Source organism: Clarias gariepinus, chromosome 25, assembly GCF_024256425.1.
Source record: "Clarias gariepinus isolate MV-2021 ecotype Netherlands chromosome 25, CGAR_prim_01v2, whole genome shotgun sequence".
In the NCBI taxonomy this organism is placed as follows: Eukaryota; Metazoa; Chordata; class Actinopteri; order Siluriformes; family Clariidae; genus Clarias; species Clarias gariepinus.
Window position 1 is genome coordinate 18,229,406 of NC_071124.1, and position 23,195 is coordinate 18,252,600.

The 23,195-nt window shown below is 39.4% G+C and overlaps 2 protein-coding genes across 10 annotated transcripts in view; one reads left to right on the forward strand and one right to left on the reverse strand.

Annotated features, from left to right (window-relative positions):
- The first annotated feature begins 328 nt into the window (after positions 1-328).
- On the forward strand, positions 329-1,734 carry ly97.3 (lymphocyte antigen 97, tandem duplicate 3). 2 transcript variants are annotated; one of them, XM_053487021.1, is made up of 4 exons: positions 329-405; positions 585-675; positions 1,124-1,246; positions 1,504-1,734. In XM_053487021.1, exons 2-4 carry the CDS (start codon positions 627-629, stop codon positions 1,608-1,610), a joined length of 279 nt encoding a protein of 92 aa, XP_053342996.1. In that variant the 5' UTR covers positions 329-405; positions 585-626; the 3' UTR covers positions 1,611-1,734. The 2 variants fall into 2 exon arrangements, with proteins under 2 accessions (XP_053342996.1, XP_053342995.1); XM_053487020.1 differs by having other exon boundaries at positions 359-414.
- A 2,571-nt stretch (positions 1,735-4,305) lies between these two features.
- LOC128512870 (receptor-type tyrosine-protein phosphatase mu-like) overlaps positions 4,306-23,195 on the reverse strand; it is a 250,241-nt gene continuing 231,351 nt past the window's right edge. For all 8 annotated transcript variants that reach the window (XM_053486353.1, XM_053486352.1, XM_053486351.1 and 5 more), the window contains 10 exons: positions 20,547-20,663; positions 18,789-18,943; positions 17,613-17,748; positions 14,899-15,048; positions 14,377-14,550; positions 13,556-13,687; positions 9,220-9,345; positions 7,252-7,415; positions 6,335-6,470; positions 4,306-5,423 (listed from right to left, as the gene is read on the reverse strand). In XM_053486353.1, coding sequence (XP_053342328.1) covers positions 5,370-5,423; positions 6,335-6,470; positions 7,252-7,415; positions 9,220-9,345; positions 13,556-13,687; positions 14,377-14,550; positions 14,899-15,048; positions 17,613-17,748; positions 18,789-18,943; positions 20,547-20,663 — 1,344 coding nt within the window. In that variant the 3' untranslated portion in view covers positions 4,306-5,369. The remainder of the gene's footprint in view (positions 5,424-6,334; positions 6,471-7,251; positions 7,416-9,219; positions 9,346-13,555; positions 13,688-14,376; positions 14,551-14,898; positions 15,049-17,612; positions 17,749-18,788; positions 18,944-20,546; positions 20,664-23,195) is intronic.

Genomic DNA, 23,195 nt, shown 5'->3' on the forward strand with positions numbered 1-23,195 from the left:
CAAACCATACACTAAGTCAAACTGGTGTGAGTTTAATATGTTCTTAATCTACACTCGGGGCTTGATGGGACCAAACCAATAACCATCAGGCAAACGGAAAACTGATTAAAAAACATACGTTACATAATATCAGTCAGAGACAAGCACGGACATGCACACACACACACACACACACACACACACACACACACAGAGCCATAAAGTTGTGAAACATGACTAATGTCTGGATATTAAGGATGATGGCTCATTGATGTGATAAGAGGAATGACTGGGCAGGGCCGCGAGTGTGTGAGGAGTGACTTGTTTACACAGCAGAGGAGTAAAAACAGCCAGGAAGGAAGACGAGATACGGTCAGGTATAAAAGGCTCAGAGCTCAGAGTCAGTGGTAGAGTTGAGACGGAAAGGTAAGAGAGGTATAAGTAAGATTTCTGTTTCTGAAAATAATTCTTTTCAGTAGATTTTATTCGGCTAAATGTAAATCGATAGATGGAAGATGGATTAGTCAACTTGTCCACTTTAATAAGACTGGTGGGAAGAAAAGTGATTTCATATTGCTTGCATATAATCTGATTTACGTTTGCAGGTTCTCGTGTTCAGCTAGTGTGTCACATTATTAATCAGGAAGATGAGAAGCCTGGTTTTCGCCCTCGTTCTGGTACTTCTGGTAGCCGGAGGTGAGTCTGCTTCTCATTCTCATCAGGAGGAAAATGATTGATAGTTTATCTAATATAAACACGTCTCAGTCTTCTTCACTGCATGAACAGTGACACGTGTATTCACGTGTATATTAAACGACTTAGACTTTGGGCAGGGGTATCTCAGTGGTTAAGGCACTGGATTATTGGATCAGAAGGTACCCGGTTCAAACCTCTTCACCACCAAGTTGTGCCCCCGAGCAAGGCCCTTCACCCTTAATTGTTTAGATGATTAATAATATAAGGTGTGAGTCGCTCTGGATGAGTCTGTCTGCCAAATGCTCAAATGTAAATGTAAAAGCTTTGAGCAACACAGAAACGTCATCAGGTTAAAGTAATGCGTAATATCGAATTGATGCAATGGTTCCTATGCCTGATGTAATCTATCTCGTATCCATGCGTGTAAGATATGTGCTGTGTGTTTCAGGCACGGCTCTGGATTGCTATCACTGCCAGCCCAATAAGGCGGGAGGGGCGTGTGAGATCACAACGCTGACCTGTCCTGCTGAAAAAGACGCCTGCGTCTCAGCCAAGTTCCTCAGATCCCCGTGTAGGCCTTCACTCTTTAATACATTAAAAACAAATGATCTGTGCATGATGTTTACGTGACCAGCAAGAAGGTAGAACAGTAGCATGGTTAATATCCTCTGAAATGCAGCTTTTATATTAAGTCGCTGTTTAATATTCATCATGAGCTATAGATAAAGCCAAGCTCTATTGAAATAGACACTTTCCAGTTAAATATCGTCATTAACTCTAGTGAGTACTGTTTACGTGAGCGGTCTCGCCTGTGCCTCCTCCCTGCAGACGGACACTACCAGAAGTGCACCACCATGGCGGCCTGCGACCTCCTGAAGCTCAACGCCTACATGAGGGTCAAGTGCTGCCAGGGCGACCTCTGTAACACCATGTGATCCGGCTGGCCTTTGACCTTTCACCCTGTCAATCCATTCATGTCTGGAACGGTTTAGAAGTTCATTGTTATTGGTTATTCTTATAACAGCAAAAACTCAAATAAAAGGTTATGCATTGAATTCATATGCTGTGTATTATTTATTTTTATTTCAAATAAGAAAGATGTTATTTAGGATGTGAACTGAAAGGTATAGTATAATTCGATAGTATAATTTCCACCTTAAATCCTATTAAATTAACAAATAATAATTAAAATGATGTACATTGAGAATGAAATAATATTTGAAATACAGTTTAAACTGTATAATACAGCTTCCAAATAGGGCCAGAACAAGTACCCAAATTCCTGCTCTTAAAACCTTCCTAAAATATTCTCAGGGTTTCTCCGCGCCCATGTTTTGTCACGCCCAAGACGGCAGCTGTTTCCGAAGGTGATAATAGCAACATGATAATCATCATGTTGGCGCCACTCTAATGATGTTGCCAGCAACATGCTAATATAGCTAGCATAATGCTGGGAACATGCTAATCAGCTTAACATCATGCTAGCAACATGCTAATCACACAAGCATCATAGTAGCATCATATTAGCATCATGCACCTTAGTGTTTAGCGACAGTGCTAAGTACTAAGCCACCGTGCTGCTAAAATGAAAAAACAATAAATATTTATATTACAGTAATAATCTCACTCACTCACTCACTCACTCATCGTCTATACTGCTTTATCCTGTGTATACGGTCACGGAAGGCCTGGAGCCTATCCCAGGAGAATTTGCATACAGTTCATCGGATACACACATGCACTCACACACTCATTCGCACACTACGGGCAATTTGGGAACACCAGTTAGGCTAATCTGCATGTCTTTGGACTGTGGGAGGAAACCGGAGTACCTGGAGGAAACCCACTAAACACCAAGAAGGAAACTCCATGCACACAGAGAGTACACAATCAAAGCTGGCGGGAGTCGAACCCCGACCCTGGAGGTGCAAGGCGACTTTAAGCCAACGTGCTGCTTTAAAATAATAATAATAATAATAATAATAATATTTTCTTCAACAAACCAAGAAATATTGATCAATGCATCCATGCTTGTGCAGGTTGATGAAATCCGCAATATATAGCTTAGATAATAGTTTTAGCTACAAAAAAAGGCAGTGAAATACAAACATTCTCGTGTGTAGAGTGGTAGTTTTGTAAATCTCCACAAGAGGGCACTGTGTGAAAACAAAATGCATCCTTACTGCTGACATGAACTCCTTCTATCATGGGTTTGTGTGTGAAGGATTAAAGTCACTCTTTGTTCACTGCCCGCCAAAGAAAAAAAATCATGTCGATTTAAATAAGCAACTAATTACGAGCTTCTGATTGCATGATTACTGCAGTGATTAATATGATTCAACTGATGATTGAATCGTTTTAACGACATTTGACGCAGTGAGAAGCTTTTCATGTCTTAAACAGACACATCCTGAGGTCAAGGAAAAAATCCTACTCTGTTTATATACATATTCCACTAACACCATATATTAAATGAGATTTATTTGTGCTTTAAATGTAACTAACAAACATTGACTACTTTTGCAAAACCATCTCTGGCGATCATTTCAAGACTAAGGAGATGAAAGTGGACACGAGGAAGGAGAAAGGACCTGGTTGATGACTGTCCCATCCGGGAGCTCGAAGTGGAGAGGGTGAGCAGCTTTAAATATCTATACGCGTCTACATTAGTGACCAACACACCACAACGCTGGTTGAGACGCCTCAGCAGCGGCTGTACTTTACTTTTCACAGACTTTTCACACCTCTTCCCTCAGGCCGGAGGTAAAGAAGTGTGAAATGTAGGAATTTGCACACACACATACCCACTTTGTGGAACTTGCACACTCACTGGGGATATATTTTTTTAGTTGGTGGACTGTTTGCACACTCATTGCACTCTCATTGTACAGTATTTATTTTCATATGCTACTTTTTCTCTTAACTCATATATCAATTCTCTTTTTATATTATGTATCTTCGATTCCTCCCCTCAATGATGCTTTTTAAATATTTTTTTTTCATCTATCCTATTCTATACCTACTGTATATCTATTTTTGTGGCCTTCATTGTGAACATGCAAACTCCACGCATACAGGCTTGAATTGAACCCGGAACCCGGAGGTGCAAGGCGACATGAAGGCTAAATCCATGTAAACATTGATAATATTTCCATGTTGCTGTTAAGATCATTTGTAATGAAAATCTTTGTGCCGAGGAGTTCATAGCAAGAATGGCAGATCCAAAACTGACAGTATCTGATGTACCACTAACATAAATCACTTATTAAAAATAGCAAGAATGTGACGGCAAAGGTACTGTAATTTAAGAACTTTTTGAATGACCCAAAATGTATTCTTGCACATGATCCCATTTGTCTCATATCTTTTCTAAAAAAAACAACAAAAAAACCCTAAAGTTAAAATAGCATACTTATAACCTACTTATACTGTAGGTTGACTCTTCACGCTGAGATCTTCTGCAATGACGAATCTTTTTGGTGTTTTTCATACTTGGAGTCATGAATGTTTAATTTTTAAACTTGTGGAAACAATTAAAAACAGGTCAATATTTAATAACAAGGATCTAAGTTTATGAAGATAATAAAATAAAGTTAAATAAAATATAAAGATGTTTCCTTGTTATCTCATTTTAATTTTAGAAAAGAAAATCAAATAAATATAAGACGCATGGACCCTGACCACCACCAACTTAGGCATTAAACAATCTCTTTGCTCAAAAGTTTTAGCACTGTAATCAAACAAAACCAAACCAGTGTACTGATTCTCTAACAGACCGGATCCAAGGAGAAAGAACGGACTGTTAGATTTTGTGAGAGAAATAATACCATCAAGTCTTTTTTTTTTTCTTTTTTTTGCTATGATACATACAAGTATATATTTAAACATGTACAATATTTCTTCAAACAAGATGAACCAAAGATGACAATACATTCTGGGAGAGTCAACCGATGAACCCAGTACACGATTGTCACTAAAATACACAGCGTGAATAAATAATACACTACACTGATCGTATTTACAATATAAACAAACAATATATAAAAAAAAAAACAAAAAAAAACCAACAAAGTGCCAAAAAAGCTTTGGATCCTTTGAATGTGGCACATAATATGCAATGACGTTATGGTTGGCATGTGAAATTCTGCTCATTACCATATTACACACACACACACACACACACACACACACAAAACCCATCAAACAAACAAACAAACAAACGAAAAAAACAAAAAGCATTAAGATTCTTGTTTCTTGCCGTGATCGTGTCCACTCGAACATTTCTGCACAAGTCAGTAAGAAATGGAAAGCATTACAACAGCATACACAGAAGGTCCTGCGCAAAAGCTGGAAAAATGATACCGAAGGACGCAGAGGCCAAAGTAAGAGAGGAGAATGTGAGCTGGCTTGATTTACAACACACACTTCAGTTAGAAGACAGTCGGACGATATAGTGTACTCTTCCAGTAGTTGAAAAAAGCCTGGTCAGATAAATGAACATTTGTTGAAATATACAAGCTGAGCACACATACTCACACACACACACACACACACACACACACACACACACACGCTGCACTGCTAGTGCTGTACACACACTGGGCATCCACTGTTCCAAAAATCCCCCCAAAAAAAGAAAGAAAAAAAAAAAAAGAATCAAAAAGCATGTCCATGTTGTTTGAAGGCTAACACAACTAGCCTGAGTTTAGATACTCCAAAGCCACTTCATAGCAGAACTTGTACTGATCCTGAAAGAAAAAACAAAACAACATCATTCAACATAGTAACTTGTTTATACACTATATGGCAAAAGGTCTGTTGCACCTTCTCATCACACCCATACAGTATGTGTAGCCATGTACGGTATTTTATAAATGACAACTAATGATTCATTTCTGGATTGTCCTGCTCCTACAGTATCTGTCTGTGTGTTCTCTCACATGTCTTAGCCTAATTGCTTATCTCCATGATGGTAGTAAAAAAAAAAAAACTATTTTTTTAACACTAGTAATTAAATTTGTATGATTTAAAAATGTTTGATTTATGATAGCTGGGATCAGTGGGTCAGCAGGTTGCGCGTAACCACAATCACAGCACAACTGCTTAACCAATAATCACTGTAGTTAAAGCACAACCTGCTGCCTTAATTGTGATTATTGCTTGAGCAGGTTGTGCTGTGACTGTTGAGATTATTGCTTACTCAGGTTGTGCTGTGATTATTGGGATTAGTGGGTCAGAAGGTTGTGCTATGACCATGTGATTATGAATATATGTGATTATTGGGGTTATTGAGGTAATTGGTTGTGCTGTGATTATTGAGATTATTGATTAAGCAGGTTGTGCTGAGATTATTGGCGTTATTGGGGTTGCTGTGATTAGCAGTAGTATACTATGTCATTTTAAGAGAGTGATGTGTATAGTGTATATTCACAAAACTGGGTTGTAGGACATAGGGCAGGACATTAAGGCATATTGTAATGTGAAGAAAACACTGTTAAGCCATCAGCACAATTCTGAATAAAAACTTCAGCAGATCTGAAATACCACACCAGCTGCACCACCTCAACAAATCACACTCACTTCTGCTAACTTTATTAGGTTAGTTTGCACCACTTTGTGTGTGTGTGTGTGTGTGTGTGTGTGTGCATTGTTGCTGTACCAGTAAATCCACCATGTTGGGTTTGTTGTTCCGCAGAGTTTTGACGGCATGGAACACGTCGACTGAGCGCTGGTGTCGCAGCATCTCACTCACGATACTGATGGCGCAAAATGTTCCGCTGCGCCCGCCCCCATTTCTGACACACGCGCACACACACACATACACACGGTCATAAATCAGTAATATACTGACTAGAAGAAAATACAGAGAAGATCCAGGAATGATCATTTTATGTTAGGTGTGTAATTCACCTTAAATTCACTTAAAATGGTAACCAAACCACAGCCTCCATACAAATAGAAATATTTTCAAATAAAATCATTATTTTTTCTATAAATAATTCACCTTTTATTATGAGGTCAAACCACATGTTAATATGAAGTAACTGCTGTCTTGGAGTTACATCCTCACACACGCTACACTTTCTACATTCATAATTATAATAATCATAATTAGCCAGGCCTAGGGACTCAATACTGTAATTAACACACTTTTACTCATCAGCTAATTATCAAGGCTATCTCTAATTTTCTTACAGAAAGGAAACTCAAAAGCATCTCCTTGTAGTGAATATATTTTAACAATAGAGGGCGATGTTTATCTTTGCACAGAACAGAAAAACACGGCCTGAAAACAAATCTCCGGCTTTCAACCTTCTGATGGATTAATTAATCGTTAATGAATGCCCTAATGATTATTGATCTGTTTTCAGGCATTTGGAGACATGAGAACAGAAAGACTAATTCGATATGTTAAGAAGAAACTCGACATGTTGACAGGCTGTTTTGTGTGTAAGGTAAGAGTAAGTTAAAGGAATTGTGAAAAAGAAGAAATAATTAACTTTTGTGTGTTCATGAACATGTTGGTGGTAGCTGTAGTAGTGTGCGTGTATGTGTGTGTGTGTATGTGTGACTCACAGGCAGTGCACCACAGTGCGTCCCTCTCCTCCGTCGTATTCTTCTTGCCATTTGTCCACCTGGTGAATGAGTTTGAGGAAGGAGCGTTTGGACATGGGTGTGTCTCGATACATGGGCCAGCCCAAGAACTGGAACTGCTGCACCATACGATAGCCATCTTGAGGCTGAAACGTACACACACACACACACACACACAATAGTCAATAGGGAGTCTGTATGTATTTATTATAGTAAAAGGATTAGGTCTGAAGTTTGAGCTAAGATTGGTGTGATGAGTAAGTCAGCTGGTTGCGATGTGATTGTTGTGATGAGCCAGTCAGCTGGTTACAATATGATTAGTAAACCAGTTGGTTGCATTGTGATTAGTGTGACGAGTCAGCCAGCTGGTTCCTATGTGATTGTTGTGATGAGCCAGTCAGCTGGTTGCGATGTGATTAGTAAATCAGCTAGTTGCAATGTAATTAGTGTGATGAGTCAGTCAGTTGGTTGTGATGTGATTAGTGTCACATTTGGATGTGACACTATTTGTATGTGGTATGAATAGTTAGACATCTGGTTGTGACGTGATTAGTAAATCAGCTGGTTGCAATGTGATTAGTGTGATGAGTGAGTCAGTTGGTTGTGATGTGATTAGTGTGATGAATAAGTCAGTTGGTTGTGATGTGATTAGTGTGATGAATAAGTCAGCTGGTTGTGAGGTGATTAGTTGATGAGTCGGTCAGCTGGTTGTGATGTGATTAGTGTGATGAATAAGTCAGCTGGTTGTGAGGTGATTAGTTGATGAGTCGGTCAGCTGGTTGACATGTGATTAGTGTGATGTATAAGTCAGCTGGTTGTGATGTGATTAGTGTGATTAATAAGTCAGCTGGTTGAGATGTAAATAGTGTGATGTATAAGTCAGCTGGTTGTGATGTGATTAGTGTGATAAATAAGTCAGCTGGTTGTGATGTGATTTGTGTGATGTGTAAGTCAGCTGGTTGTGATGTGATTAGTGTGATAAATAAGTCAGCTTGTTGTGATGTGATTAGTTGATGAGTCGGTCAGCTGGTTGACATGTGATTAGTGTGATGAATAAGTCAGCTGGTTGTGATGTGATTAGTGTGATGAATAAGTCAGCTGGTTGTGATGTGATTAGTAAATCAGCTGGTTGCTATGTGATTAGTGTGATAGGTCAGTCAGCTGGTTGCGATGTGATTAGTAAATCAGCTGGTTGCTATGTGATTAGTGTGATGAGTCAGTCAGCTGGTTGGGATGTGATTATTGTGATGAATAAGTCAGCTGGTTGCTATGTGATTAGTAAATCAGTTGGTCGTGATGTGATTAGTAAATCAGCTGGTTGCAATGTGATTAGTGTCCGCAGTCAGTCCACTGGTTGTGATGTGATTATTGTGATGAATAAGTCAGCTGGTTGCTATGTGATTAGTAAATCAGTTGGTCGTGATGTGATTAGTAAATTAGCTGGTTGCTATGTGATTAGTGTGATGAGTCAGTCAGCTGGTTGTGTTGTGATTGACAGGCATTAGTGTGATGAGTCAGTCAGTTGTTTGTGATGTGATTAGTGAGATAAATAAGTCAACTGGCTGTTCTGTGTTTGGTGTAATGAATACAGTAATCAGCTGGCTGTGCAGTTGGATGAGTAAGGTAAATAGGCACACATTATAGTGAGTGATAGGTTGAGTAAAGCTAAGCCTGTGCTAGTTAGGTTAGTAGTGATGGTAAAGAGATATATCAGCAGATCAAGATTAGATGATAAGATGAGATGAGTTAAACTGGTGTGAGGGGTATACTGTATGTTCTACAGCCTGAGTTAAGTATATTAGCAGGTTGTGATTGTTGTGGTCATGAATGTCCTCCAAGAAGCTTAACTTACACCAAGTAAGGTGATGCGGAGACATAAGTCTTTCTTTCTGTGTGTGTGTGTGTGTGTGTGTGTGTGTGTGTGTGTGTGTGTGTGTGTCTGAAACCCACCCGGGCAGCATTGTAAATGCGGAATATTCTGCTGATAATATCCTCTTCAAGATCAGCTGACACAAATTCCACCTGCAGAGGACCATGTCTATGTACCCCATTCTCTGGCCAGTACTGAGGACACAACTACACACACGCACACACACACACACACACACACACACACACACACACACACACACACACACACACGAACATCACACTAGGTCAATAATTCTAGCATTAACTTTCAGCATTAACACTACTCTTGTAAACTTTCCTTTCAGCCAGATGAAGATTACAAAGACTTGCACTAAAAAGAAGACCGCTATACAAATAGTAAAACAGAATCGGCAAATGTGCACGAAAAACAATTCCATCATGTTTTAAAAAATTTATCTGCCGGAGCTTTGAATGTCACAGCGATAGCATGAATAAAGCTATGCAGTCTTCCAAAGAATCAGATCTTTGCCTTTTCATTATTTATTCATATATTCAAATCATTTCCCATTTGATCATTTCCATTAGAAATGATCCACACTGGATACATATTTCATTCTCTGACAACAGGCACATGATTGCATTGCTTTTTTTTGTTGTAAAGGAATAAGTGATGAGAAGAGGATATGGAGCCTGTGTGAGTGCCTCTTGGCAGAGTGAGGCTGGCTCTTTAGTGTTTGATGTGTAGGTTAGGGAAGGAGGTGGGCTGCAGGGAGAGAGCACTGTTTGCTTTGCTAAGAGCATCAGACAGTATGAATTTACCCAAGGCTGGTGCACGGTAGCCGATCCAGGCACTGATTCAGCACCCACCTGCATGTATATGCCAAGCTAAGAGCAAGAGATCTGCACGTCACCTGATTTCGATAATGGATGTGTGAGTGGGATCTCACCATGCGCTGGAATCCTTCTGCTCCAGCATTATGCCTATTTCTTTTCGTGTCAGAACTCCAATACAGCCCATGTTCATGCTTCTCTCAAAGGGTCGTGTTCAAAGATGGGTTACAAGAGCGCAGTGAGGGTTTAATACCGAAATGTGAAGATTGCTATCCAGACCTCAGACCATTGAAAGTACATAAAACTTGGGTACGAGTCAGAAGTTGGCATCTATGATTATGGCCCAAAGTACCTGTTTGACCTATTTAATCTGGGTGGCAGAATTCAGATCATTCTGAATTCCCTGTGTGTGAGGTTGTGAGATTTTTCTTATATACAAGGGTGAGTCAAAAATGATCTGCACTCTGGTTAAATGGAATATTCTGTCCGGGCTTTCCATGTATGTGACAAATAAAATTTGAATTTAAGGCTTCTTTCTCCCCAGTCACTGTTTTTTTTTTTTTTTTTTTGAGGTCATTAGTTTTTTTGTGGTCTGAGGTTTGACCAGATGCTGAAACAACTAATAGAAGAGCATAAGCAAAAGAGTTTGGATATCTGCAAAAAAAAAAAAAAAAAAAAAAAAGGACAGATAAGGACGGTGAAAGTTTTTTAAAGAGAATTATTACTGGTGAAGAGATGTTGATTCATCGCTACGTGTCTGAGAGTAAACAGCAGAGTATAGAGCGGAAACAAGGGGCGGGATTGGAACATTAGCAGGAAAAAGGTTCGACAATCAACAGTGAGATGCTTATTGAAGAGCTGAAGCCTAAAATTTGGATTAAACTCAGAGGACTGATATCCAATGACGATGCACGTTCACACACTTCTGCCCACACTGTTGACACTGTTGACACTCTGCAAAAACTTTGCTTTGAGTTGTTAAAGCATCCTCCCTATAGTCCTGTTTTTTTTTTTACTCCATCAGACTTTCACCTGTTTGTTCCCCTGAAAGCAGCCCTACGAGGATGAAGATTCACTTCTGATGAAGAAGTGAAGACAGCGGTGCACTCGTGGGTCACAGTTCAGCCTAAAACATTTTTTAATGTATATTACGAAATTATACGAAAGCTTGTTGATAGATGGACTGAGTGTATTGAAAAGCAAGGATATTATGTAAAAAAAATTAAAAAAAATTCTACAAAAAAAAATTCTACCCTGTCTAAGCATGAGTAAGTTTTGACTCACCCTCGTTAAAACATCTTAGGCAGGGATTGAAAACAAAATTGCTTTCCTTCAATAAAAATGCAGACTAAAGGGAAAAACAGCATTTCATTTTACGCCGTCAATACGGCTTCCATCCTAATTATTCTGCGGCTTACAAACTAGCACTTGATCCAGCAAATCCTATTATATTGTTATTGATTTTTTACAACTAGCCAGGAGATCCTGAAACAGACCTCGAGAACACAATTTATGTGCAGGATAGAAGCTGTTTTATTGAAAAATACTAAATCTGTCCAGATGTTTTAGAGTTGTTGCCGCTTTCAGCAGTTTTTGATCTGTCTCTGGTTCTTAAATGAGACCTTAAATGAACTACAGTTAGTGACAGCGGTGGAAAGTAAGTAAGTACTTTGTAAATATTCACAGTGTTGTACTTTACCTGAGTAAACTATTTGTACTTTCTACTCTACTACATTTCTGGGTGATAGATTTTACTTAGGGTAATTCTACTTTCATTTAACCTCTGGTTAACTTTAGTGTAACATGATAAATGTCTTAAGTTCAATTATTTATAACATTATGAAAAAAAAATAAAAAATAAATAAGGTACTTGAGCAGAATCCAGAAAATCCAGATTATTATTATACAGCAAGCTGCTCCACTCTGCCTAAAAGATTAGTTGGGGGATCGGAGCTGGTTTATGTGTTTACAATTAAGGGAGTATAATGAAAGAGATAGTGAGAGTGAAATTATTCACTGTCTAATTTAGAGAGTGTATGGTGAACAGCATATGTATGCCCCTGGTACACAGACCTCATAGTCTCAGTGGCTACACTTAGAATTTTGAATGAAAGACGACTTAGTGTGAGAGGATGGGGAAAGAGGGAGAGGAGCTGAGCAGGAGACGAGTTTTGGTGGGATGGATGGAGAGACTGTGGGATTCTGTGCCTCCCTCTTAGCTTTGATTCTGGGGTTTTATGACAGAGCCTCAGGCTGCTACCCTCACAGAGTCTCTTATACACACACACGCACACACACACACACACACACACACACACACACACAGGACTGCACGTTCATGCAGAGTCACGAACAGAGACACACAGAACTCTTTCACACTCTTGCACAAATATACACTGGAGTCTGTGTCTACACAGCACATGTAGAGGTACCTCTGCTAGTCATTCATTTTTAATTACTCTGTCTGATTACTCGTTTGATGTCGATCATGAATTATTACCCATCCATCCTTTTATCACATTGTGAATTTCCATTTTTATCAAAGTCAAAGATCAATCTAAATAATAAAGGTCAATTTGATTACCAAAACAAAATCTTTCATTTTTTATTGGCATAAGGAGTTTCAAAGATGTAAGGCATATAAGGCATTGCACCTACACTATGTCATGACTATGACAGGTCTTAATTTAAAGGAACAAGCAGACGACATTAGCTGCTTGATGTTAAGATTGATATTAATGCACTAATTCTAATATGTTATCATTTCAGTAGAAAAAAAAAACTTCAACAGGAACTTGTATGGTGGGGGCTTCACATTAACTAACAAAAATTTAAAAAAGAAATTGTTGATATTTAATGCAGTGTTCTGCATTTTCACATTATTGGAAGGAGTATCCAGTGTCAGCGCTTTATAACAGTCAGAGATAAAGTGTAACTTAAATAATATAAAACGAAAAACAATATCTAACTAGTATCTAACTTGTTCGAAAATAACATAATGGGACAATAATGAATGTGGTGTTTAAAGTAACTTCTTTATTTTTACCAGAAAATAAACCATAAAGGTTTTGGACAGTCCTGAGAAACTTATTACATTTACTGCATATTTCCATTTATTCCACTACAAAATATTAGCTAACTTTCAGGCTTTTCGGCTTAAATCCCAAATTCTTCAGTGGAAAGCTATTGCCCTAGGTAGGTTGTTAGTTAGAATCCCTTTTGATCAAGGGTTATAGAGGGATTTGGGATTCAGCTTTGTGTTAGAAACTAGTTATCACTGTAGCTTGTGTAAGCTGTGAACAAAACACGGACGGTTCAGAAGGAAATTCAGAACGACTTACTGTAGAAGCGATTACAGTGCTGTTATGCTCTATATCACCACTTGTGAAATGTCTCTCATTTAATTAGATTAATCAGTTGGAACTCAGTTGGTTTAGAGTTTAGAACTTACTGTAACAGCATATTTTATTTCCCTAGTTAAAATATGGACATGAAAAGAAAATAATATGCCACCCATCCATCCCTCCATCCATCCCTCCATCCATCCATCCATCCATCCATCCATCCATCCACTTGTCCTCACCTGGGCTGGATCCACATCATTGAGCATAACAATGGAAGTGCAGTGATAGTCCAGCACTAGCCTCCAGAAATCTTTCACTGTGTTCGGCAAAGGATGCTGGGTTACGATAAACGCAGAAGGCTGCTTATAACTCTGTTGAATGCATAAGAGGAAGCAAAAAGAAAGGACAAAGAGGGGAGGGGATGAAATGGAAAGAAACATAGGTACAAGTTTAGATGAATAAAGCAATGTCTTCCCAGTATGTCCATCTTAGTGTTAAAACATTTGATGTGACAGAACATTTGTCCTACCACTTAGATAGCTGTGAGTGTTAAGATAGAATTAATAATGAAGACCACAAGCTTAAGTGTCTCATTGTGACAGATGATCATGTTGTGATCAGGAGATCCCAAAGTCATGGCTATGAGCTATGTAACCTGAGTCCATGGCTCGATATGTTGTGGTAACAACATGCTTAATACACTGACTTCAGTTAATTATATAATGGACGAAAAAAAGTGTATTCACTTTGAGAGGGTGACTCGGGTTAATGGCATATCCATGTCAATGACTCCAGTATGTCCTTTATGTGTCATTCAAGGATTGAACTACAGGGTAACATTATCAATCTCCATGACGAGGTTCCTTAGGCCAACTTGTGTAATTCAATTGATTTTTTTCGCTCTCTCTCACATTTTAAAACCCATATTGTGGCCACTAAATAGATCTTAAAAACCGCAAGAAGCAGGAGGAACTCATGACCTCGGTATATTAATTTGTGGCCACATGCTATTTCAAATAACCAGCATGTCAGCTCAGTGGGTTAGTTTTGGCTTTCTTACATCCATAAGTGCAGCGTTGATGTAGTTGCTGCTTTCTCCATCGATGGTGATGAGGAAGGGCAGGCAGCGGTCAGGAGGAAGAACATCCATGCAGCGGTTCTTCTCATGGTTCCGTGGCAGTAGTGCAATGCTGCAGTCCTCTACGCGCAGTGTGGGGGTCACCATGTTCAATGTCTGCATAACACACATGCATTCATATAAATCACGGTAAAAATAATGAACTTTATGTTATATTTGTATATATTGTAGTAGTAGTAGCCAAATATTAACAATAGCGAAATTATGTTAATCCTAATATACTAAACTACAAGCTCCATGTAAAGATTGTGGGAAGGTTCCCTAGGAAAAGTTCACAAGAATTTCTAATTAATTTAATTAAGGAGGATCTGATTAAGCATCTAATTTTAACCCTTAACCTTTCATACACACCAGCTTATACAAATTGTGCTGGTGTGAAGATTTTAAAAAAAATAACTTCCTTCTTTCCTAATTCCATTCTCATTGAATCCACTTCATTCTTACTCTAAACTCTTCTTTGATGGGACTGGTGTTGGTTTGGGGATCCAATCGGTTCATGTCGTAGTACACGGAACGGAGCTGATTGGCGGGAATGGTGGTGTCGCCGCAAAGACACGCCTCCAGGATGGCATCATGGATAAAGACGTATTGCTCCTGAAAGAACAAAATAGACAATAAAAAATTTTAAGTAACCATCCAACCATCCATCCATCTAGGAACATCTGTAGTCCATCTAGGGACTGTGAAGGCCAGTGATGACCAGTGTATATATTCCCAGCTGTGGTAGGACCTCCGGTCAACATTCACATGGGCATTTACTCACTACAGGCAATTTGGAAACGCAAATTAGGCTAATCTGCATGTTGCTGGCGTGTTGGAGGAAACCCACCAAGCACCGAAAGAACATGCAAACTCCATGCAGGAATCGAACCCAGTACCAGTGCTGACAACTATGACAATGTGCCACCATTTACGCCATTTGGTTACCAGCCTTTTAATTACGTTAAGTTAGAGGACCAGTATGTACATTATACATTATTCCCCTTAGTTCATGTCTTTCGTCTACACTCATGGCTGCTATGAGACACAAAATACCAGCTCACACATTCAACTTCATCTAATTACTGACCTGAACTCAATAACACAAATGTATGATCTGTGTTGTTTGTATAAATCCCTACCCAAGCCATTGTTCCTAGTTTTCATGATCCTGTTCGTGCCTAGCCCAGTTTGCCCCCTGTCTGACCAAAGCCTGTTTAATGTGTTGATTGTATAATAAAGTTTCATCTACTTTCTGCGTCCTACTTTTGACAGTAATGCATCAAACCTGGAAATAGTAAACACTGCAGTGCTTTGGCCTGGAAATCCACAAAAAAAATGGGGCAAAATATTGTTTGGGAAATCTTCACCTGTCTCATCTTTATTGTTAGTTACAGAGGACCTGCTTAGTTACTTGGGCACCTACGACACATTCATAAGCACCATATAAACTTATATGTTTTATTTTAAGAGGCTTAGATAAAAACCCTACAGTGATATTCAAGTGAATTTATCCTTTAATGAAAGAGAAGAGAGAATAGATTTTTTAAAACTCATCTCAGTTATAGATGTTGTACATAGGGCTTCATATCAGTGTTATAAATACAAATTTAATTACTATAGTTTGAGGGAATTTAAAAACCGTAAACATATGACTCTTTATAACAGTCTGTAATGATGTCATAATAAAAAGAGATGATAAAGAGATGCTGGACTACACTACCCATCAGCCCCAGCACATGTTGTTAATCACTTGCACCAGTGCCTTGTTTCACTATACTTACCCCCTCTGTTTAAGTTCCTGTTTTTAGAGTCACACCTTTTCTTATACTCATCTGTTCCTCAGTATCGCTCCTCGTAGCCTCGGGTCCACGGTTCATTTGTAAGATTCTTGTTTTTCTCAGTTGTGTTTGTTTGCATTTTAATGAATAAATCTACTTGCATCTGCCTTTGTGGCAAATTTAATGGTGTTTTTTTTTTTTGTTGCACAAAAGTATTTTTTTTTATTTATCAAGGAAACCAAATCAAATGTTACAGTGTGTGTTTTGGCAATCTAAAATAGTCCTGATTTATTCCCAACATGTCAGCGTAGACAAGATATGTGAGGGCACATCCTATTTCCTCATTCAGGAACGGACAATTCAGTACTTTGATGAAAATCGCTGATGAAGTGACATTTGGAGACGATCTGGTCTTGTCGGTTTTGACCGGATCATGACACAAGGTCAGTGCCTCCATAATGAATGTGCCTGCTGGAGTAGCTAATGATCTTTAACCTTTCTGTTGCCATGACACATCTCTGAGCACAGCTGGGATCACAAACAACCTCAAAACAACCAAATGAAAAAAATAAATAAAAGGTTTTGTATGAGCGTTCTCTTCTTAATGAGAATCATCGAATTTGCAACACAAATCACTTTGCGTTGTTGCAAATTACCGCGGACAGTTCGAACATGCACATAAAAAGGTAACAAGTGCCCGGAGGCTAAGGGGCAATGTCAACACGCACAAACACCTGTGAGCGAAAATGCATGTGTGCGCGCACACACTTACACACACGCTTGCGCGGTTTGAAGGTCACTGAACTTGTGGAGGATGAATCAGAGCAGCTCTGCTTGCGTAGTTACTCAAACCCCAATCCAGATGTCATCTATGAAACATTTGCCCATTAAATCCAATGATGCTTGTGATCTAAACGGAATTACAGGGAAATGGTGCATTCAGCTAGTCTACAGCTCAGTCCAGATGGTCTGTGTTCAGAAAAGCAAAGAGTTCTTCAGCACGAAATTGTCGAGAGCGGTAGAATCGCAGTAATATTCGCCCCATATCAATTCTTGCGTTTTTATGGCACTTATAACCACCTGATTTGTGTCACATTCTAAGTCTTGATTGGCTCTTAAACAGGCAGGAAGTACAGCGAGGGTACGGATTATTGTCTAAAAAGAGTCAGAACGGCTTTAAACAGGAATAGGCCGTGAATAGATAAACATGTGGTTTACAGACTATTTCAGATCTTTCTAATTCACATAAGAACCCTCTTCCTCGATTGGATGACATTTCTTTCAATATCTCTTTCTGTCCCTGCTTTCATCTTGTAGTTCAGCATCAACTGCATTTACCCTGAAACTAAAACATCATTATATAACTGTGAGTTCAAAGGTCGACCGATGGACAAGTACCTCAGTCTGGACCATGTTGACCCGGCGAGACCGCAGCTCTCGGACACAGTTGTAGATGTCGACCACGCCCTCCCTCTCAGCCATGTCTAACATGATGTCGATCACGATGAAACAGCCTGTCCGTCCCGCCCCCGCACTGCAGAGAAAGAGAGAGAGGAAGAGAGAAAAAACATAATAACAAAATCCGTTTTTAATTAACTATCCCATGTAGAACGAGTTATGAAAAATCTAAATTATAGAATAAAATCAAGAAAAAAAAAGGATTAAAAAGGCTTTGGGAGGATCTCGCCTCTTGTGCGGTACCTGTCTCAGGTGCCAGACGTAAGATATAAAGTGCTGTATCAATTATCACCATCTACTGTCGATATTACCAGAGGAATCAGAAAGAGATGGACGTTTTCTGAGGGAACTTACACTGACGCTGGGTTATGAAAATATATGTTTTCATGTAAAGCATCTTTACATTATATTTGATTTATATCATTTAAAATTACCCTGGAAATTATTTAAAGCTTACTTTTATGCCTATTTATAAGAGTGATCTAATTGTCAAGAAAAGCAATATTTAATCTAAGTATTTAATCTCATGATCTTTTGATGAATAATGCAGTGAATGAGCATGATAATATGAAATAGTACTGTAGTTAACTACTGTATATTTTATGAATTCTATCTATCTATCTATCTATCTATCTATCTATCTATACATTTTAATGTATCTGCAATGCCAATTTTTATTCATGTGACCATTAAACCATTTGATTTGGTGCTAACAAAAGACGTGAAGAAGGAAGGGGGCACTGCTGAACCTACTGCTAAACTTATCTTACTAAAAATGGATTACTGTAAATCAGCTCCAACTCGGTAAATGTCAAAAACACATCATGCTATGCTTCTGGGGGAGAGACAGAGGTTTATTTATTTGTAGCCATTGCAGCATGACTATAAAAAATTTCATTCATTTTTAAAATCTAGTAGGTTCAGGCCACTGGCCTTATATTAGCTTATAATTAGGCTACTATAATGAATAAATTGTAATGATATTAACTTTCTGGAGTAAAGTATTACTGATGAAGCATACTTATAATAATAATAATAATAATAATAATAATAATAATAATAATGATTGCTGAAAAATTGGCCAATGCATTGGTTAATTGGTTAAAGGAGTGATACCTGCAGTGAACCACAATAGGACCAGCGTTGGCGGCAGACTTAGCCTTGACTCTGCGGATGAATCCCAGCAGGCCTGTAGCATGGTATGGCACACCGTGATCTGGCCAGCCTGTGAAATGAAACTGCTGGATCTCACGGATCTCATGTGCCCCTCTCTACAAAAAAAGCGACAAGAGATTGCAGAAACATCGTTAACAAAAAACAAGTGTTACATTAAGACATCCCATACATCCCTGACAACACTATACATTTTCGGTTCATGCATCCATTTACATCCTTATCCAGGTGTGGGTTGCAGTGGTAGTAGTCTAAACAGAGATGCCTAGACATCCTTCTCTATATTAATCTCCCCATGGAAATACTGAGGTGCTCCCAAACCAGAGCCCTAGGGTCATTTCTCCACTAGAGTACAGCCATGAATTGAAAAAAAAAAAAAAAGTATAAAAGGAATTTTAATTAGATGGATTCCTTGGAAAATATATTCTGGCAAATGGTCAGGCAACTTATGAGAAATTAGCAGGACCCATGTTTTCATTTATTTATTACTCCAAGAATGGACAAATGCTGATGGGACATGATGAGACTAAATCCCACCAAAGCGCCTCCCTCTGGAAGTGAGATTTGGAAAACTCAGAGGAAGACTTGCCCATCACTATGGCTATGGCTGAGGTCACCAAGGCAGTTACACAACTACTTGATGGCAGGGCTCCTATGATAAATGGGATTTGTTCTGAATTCCTGAAGGCTCTTGATGATGTTGTTGGGATGTCCTTGCTGGCCACATTGTTTGCAGGTCAGGAACAGTGCTTCTGGATTGGAAGACTGGAGTGGTGGTCCTTATCTTTAATAAAAGGGACTAGAAGGTGTTTCCAAACTTTATCCTGTTCACACTTCAAAGCCTTCCAGTGAAAGTTTATGCCAGGTTACGAGAGAGAACGTTCTGGACATTAGTAAATTGTAGATTTAAGCAAAGCAATGAGTATTTCGTTCTGGCCATAAAATAATGGACAAGCTCTTTACCCTTAAAAGGATTATTGAGGGAACCAAAGTCTGGTCAGACGTGTTCATGGTGCGCACTGGACTCCACCAGGGCAGCCTTGTGTCACGTGGAAAGAATTTCCAGGCATGGTTGAGTAGTGCGGGGTGTCCCAGTTGGTGGCCTCAGGATTTCATCTTTGCTGCAGATGATGTAGTCCTGTTAACTTCATCGAGCAGTGACCTCTAGCATGCTCGGGGGCGGTCTGTAGCTCAGTGTCAGCACCTCCAAATCTGAGGCACTGGTTCTTGGCTGGTACAGTATAATATGGATTGTTCCCTTTGGGTTGGGAATAAGATACTGCCTTAAGCAGAGGAGTGTAAGTATCTTGGGATCTTGGTCACAAGTGAGGGAAGAGTGGAACAAGAGATTGACAGATGAATCAGGTCAGCATCAGCAGTTACACATTTTCCCATTAGTTTTATTCTTGTGAAAAAAAAAACGCAATATGCAGCAAATCCACGTTATCTTTGTATCTATTCTGAGACTCGAAAGAAGATTAGAAATTAATGAACGGAGAAAATACTTTGTAGTGTGCAGTCACCCTTCTCTAAAGGCATGCGTGATGGAACATATGTGATCTTATGAAAGATGAGCATGTCTACTTGCATTTGCAACAAATTCATAAAGCCAGTACACTGCTCACACTGAGACGTAGGTGTATTCGGCCTCTCAGGAAAGTTTTTGTTGTAATGTTTTTTTTTTCCTTTTTTCCCTCTCACCTTCTCCACGGCGAATGTTCTGATGACATATTCAGACAAGAGCTGGGTCTCTATCAGCGTCACCTTCATATCCCTGTATATCTCTGTATCATCTGGCCAGTATTTACAGCATTTAACCTAGAGAGATAAAATACACATCAAAATCAACTTTTTTATAGTATCATGTTTTGTACCTTATTTAAACTATGTTATTAATTATGTAGCTAAGGCCTCTACATTTAACTACAATTTTAATGACTTGCAGTGTATAAGTTTCAGGCTAAGCTTGCTTAACCTTGTTAAAACAGTGCACGGATAAATAACCAAACCTGGCTGGTAAGAAGAAAAGGAGGTATTAAAGAAACAGATACGTCTTTTAAAGTGCCCATTTGAAAGTAAAATACTTAGAAAGCCTGCCAAGGATGTTCACACGGTGTCTGCTTGAGACCTGAAATGTGCACTTGGATCAGGACTGCACAGAAAGTCAAATGGGCACATGAGGTGTTTCGCTGGCAGATGAGATTAGGTTGAGTAGTCAGAAAAAAGTCTTGTGGGACAGAGACAGACCACAGCGCTGGGCAAAGCACGTGCAACATCCTTAGTACCTGCCTGGTCAAGGTCATAACAAATAACAACCTGATGGTTACATATACTGATAACTGGAGCAGAAAAAAAAATCAGATACAAATGGAGATAATGTCACTGCAGTATGTCTTTAATATGCAGAATAGTTCTGATTGTCAGACTGAAAAACACACAGAGAATTAAAATGATAAAGTTATACCAAAGCGATCCAAAAATCAGACCTAGGGATTAGGTCACTTCTGTTCTCCAACGGGAGCTCCATATGGATTTCTCAGGTATCGACAAAAACATAATTCACACCATAATGCCGTCTCATTCTCACGTTAAGCTACGCGAAATATAATGTGACATCCAATACCCTGGGCTCAGACCCGCCGCCTCTTTATATTCCCCATATTATACTGATAAACATCACACTCTCATACATGACACGGTTAAATCTGCAATATGAAAGCCGACAATATTGTCATTACATTAGCGGCGCAAAACATCTTAATATCTCATTTGTTACAGCAGCAGCTGAAAAATAGCATAATGTCTCTGAAAGGGTTTTTTTTCCCTATTTGAAACACAGAGAGCCATGGCAAGATTCAATCTGTCTCATGTGGCTCTCTGGCGTCATTAAGGCTGGAAATGAGACTGGAGGATGGAGGGACAGTTGAGGAGAAGGAGAGCAAAAGTTGAAGTCCCTTGGTGACACTTGAGATGAGAAATCCACAACCCCGAACTGCTCTATCTCAATCTCCGCCAAGATTACATTAGGCCAGAGCCATTATATTATTCCATCAATTAAGGACAGTGTGGTGTGTGTGTGCATATTGGGGGGGAAGAGAAAGAGAGAAAGAGAAGTGGGCGTGTTATAGACCATGTCGACATGCATGCATGATCATAAATGTTGGAATAAATTGACTGACTAATGCAGTGATGTGTACATCGTTGACTATGTGTAGAGAAGAACAAATTATATGAGATCTCTTCTCTCTCCATTTATTCTTTCTTTCTTTTTTCCATTTCCCCCAAAACTCCCCGTCCCCCCACCCAGTCCCCCCTCCCCTGCAGGGCTCATCAGATCTGGCCTTCGCCTCTCTGAGAGTTTGGTGCAGTATGCAGGCAGATGGGTGGTGGAGGAGCACAGCGGTTGGTTTATAGCTCTCTGTGGAGAACCGCCAGCCCCAACAACCACCCCCCTCCCAACCCCCCTTCTGACATTCCCGCCACCAGCAGCAGGATGCATTAGATAAGTATCACACACTCCCAGCCTGCAGCAAGGCACATCTGCCTGGTCAGGGCATGCCACCCGCTTACCCATGGAGGGGCTGCACAGCAGCTGATCCTGTGCTGCAAAATGCTGAACGTAACCAGTGCTGGTTAAACAATAAACTTGCAGGTCTGTAATCTGTCCTTGCGCTTCTTGTTTACCTTAAAGGGGAAACCTTAATCCTACAGCATACAGTACAAATATAATCAAGGAAGTCGGCCATGCTCTTTTAACTTTGTGCCAAGAATCCAATGTGGGTAAACAAAAAGGTTGCTGTCTATTATTTCCATCGTTTTCTCTTCCACCCTGTTCATGTTCGGTTCCACTTGTGGTTGTATTCACACACACGGCGCTTTCTCAGTGCTGATGATATGCTACAGATGCTTCACTGAAGCCTAAATGAAGATCTGGGGAGCGTTTCATTCTGTGTAATCACCCGACACAACTGTCACGGGGTGCGTTTACAAGTACATGGTCCCCATGTAAACACTTCATCTAAAGGGTTTCCCTCTTGTCGGAAGAAATACAAATACATCCCCCTTCTGTGCAGACTCTGGAAGAACAAACCTCTCGGATCAGTCTTCACTTTAGACTTTTATGCTCTGGATTTTTGGATGAAGAAAGAGCAATGATTGGCTTCACATTTCATACGTAGCATAGTAAGGCATCTAATCAATTATTGTAGCCAGTCATAACGCAGAAGGTGGGATTTATAAGAAAAGATGGGAACTGAAGGAAAATGCTTCTATCAGATTAAACATTTCCCGGCAGGTAGAACCACTTTACCCAAGTCGAACCGTTTTATTCTGATTAATTGTTTTGAGCAT

What these genes read in the sequence shown, in the direction of transcription:
- ly97.3 (XM_053487021.1), top strand. Translation starts at nt 627, where the DNA reads ATGAGAAGCCTGGTTTTCGCCCTCGTTCTGGTACTTCTGGTAGCCGGA. An exon ending in GGTACTTCTGGTAGCCGGAG is followed by an intron (nt 676 to 1,123) that starts GTGAGTCTGCTT and finishes TGTGTGTTTCAG; the next exon opens with GCACGGCTCTGGATTGCTAT. An exon ending in CAAGTTCCTCAGATCCCCGT is followed by an intron (nt 1,247 to 1,503) that starts GTAGGCCTTCAC and finishes TCCTCCCTGCAG; the next exon opens with ACGGACACTACCAGAAGTGC.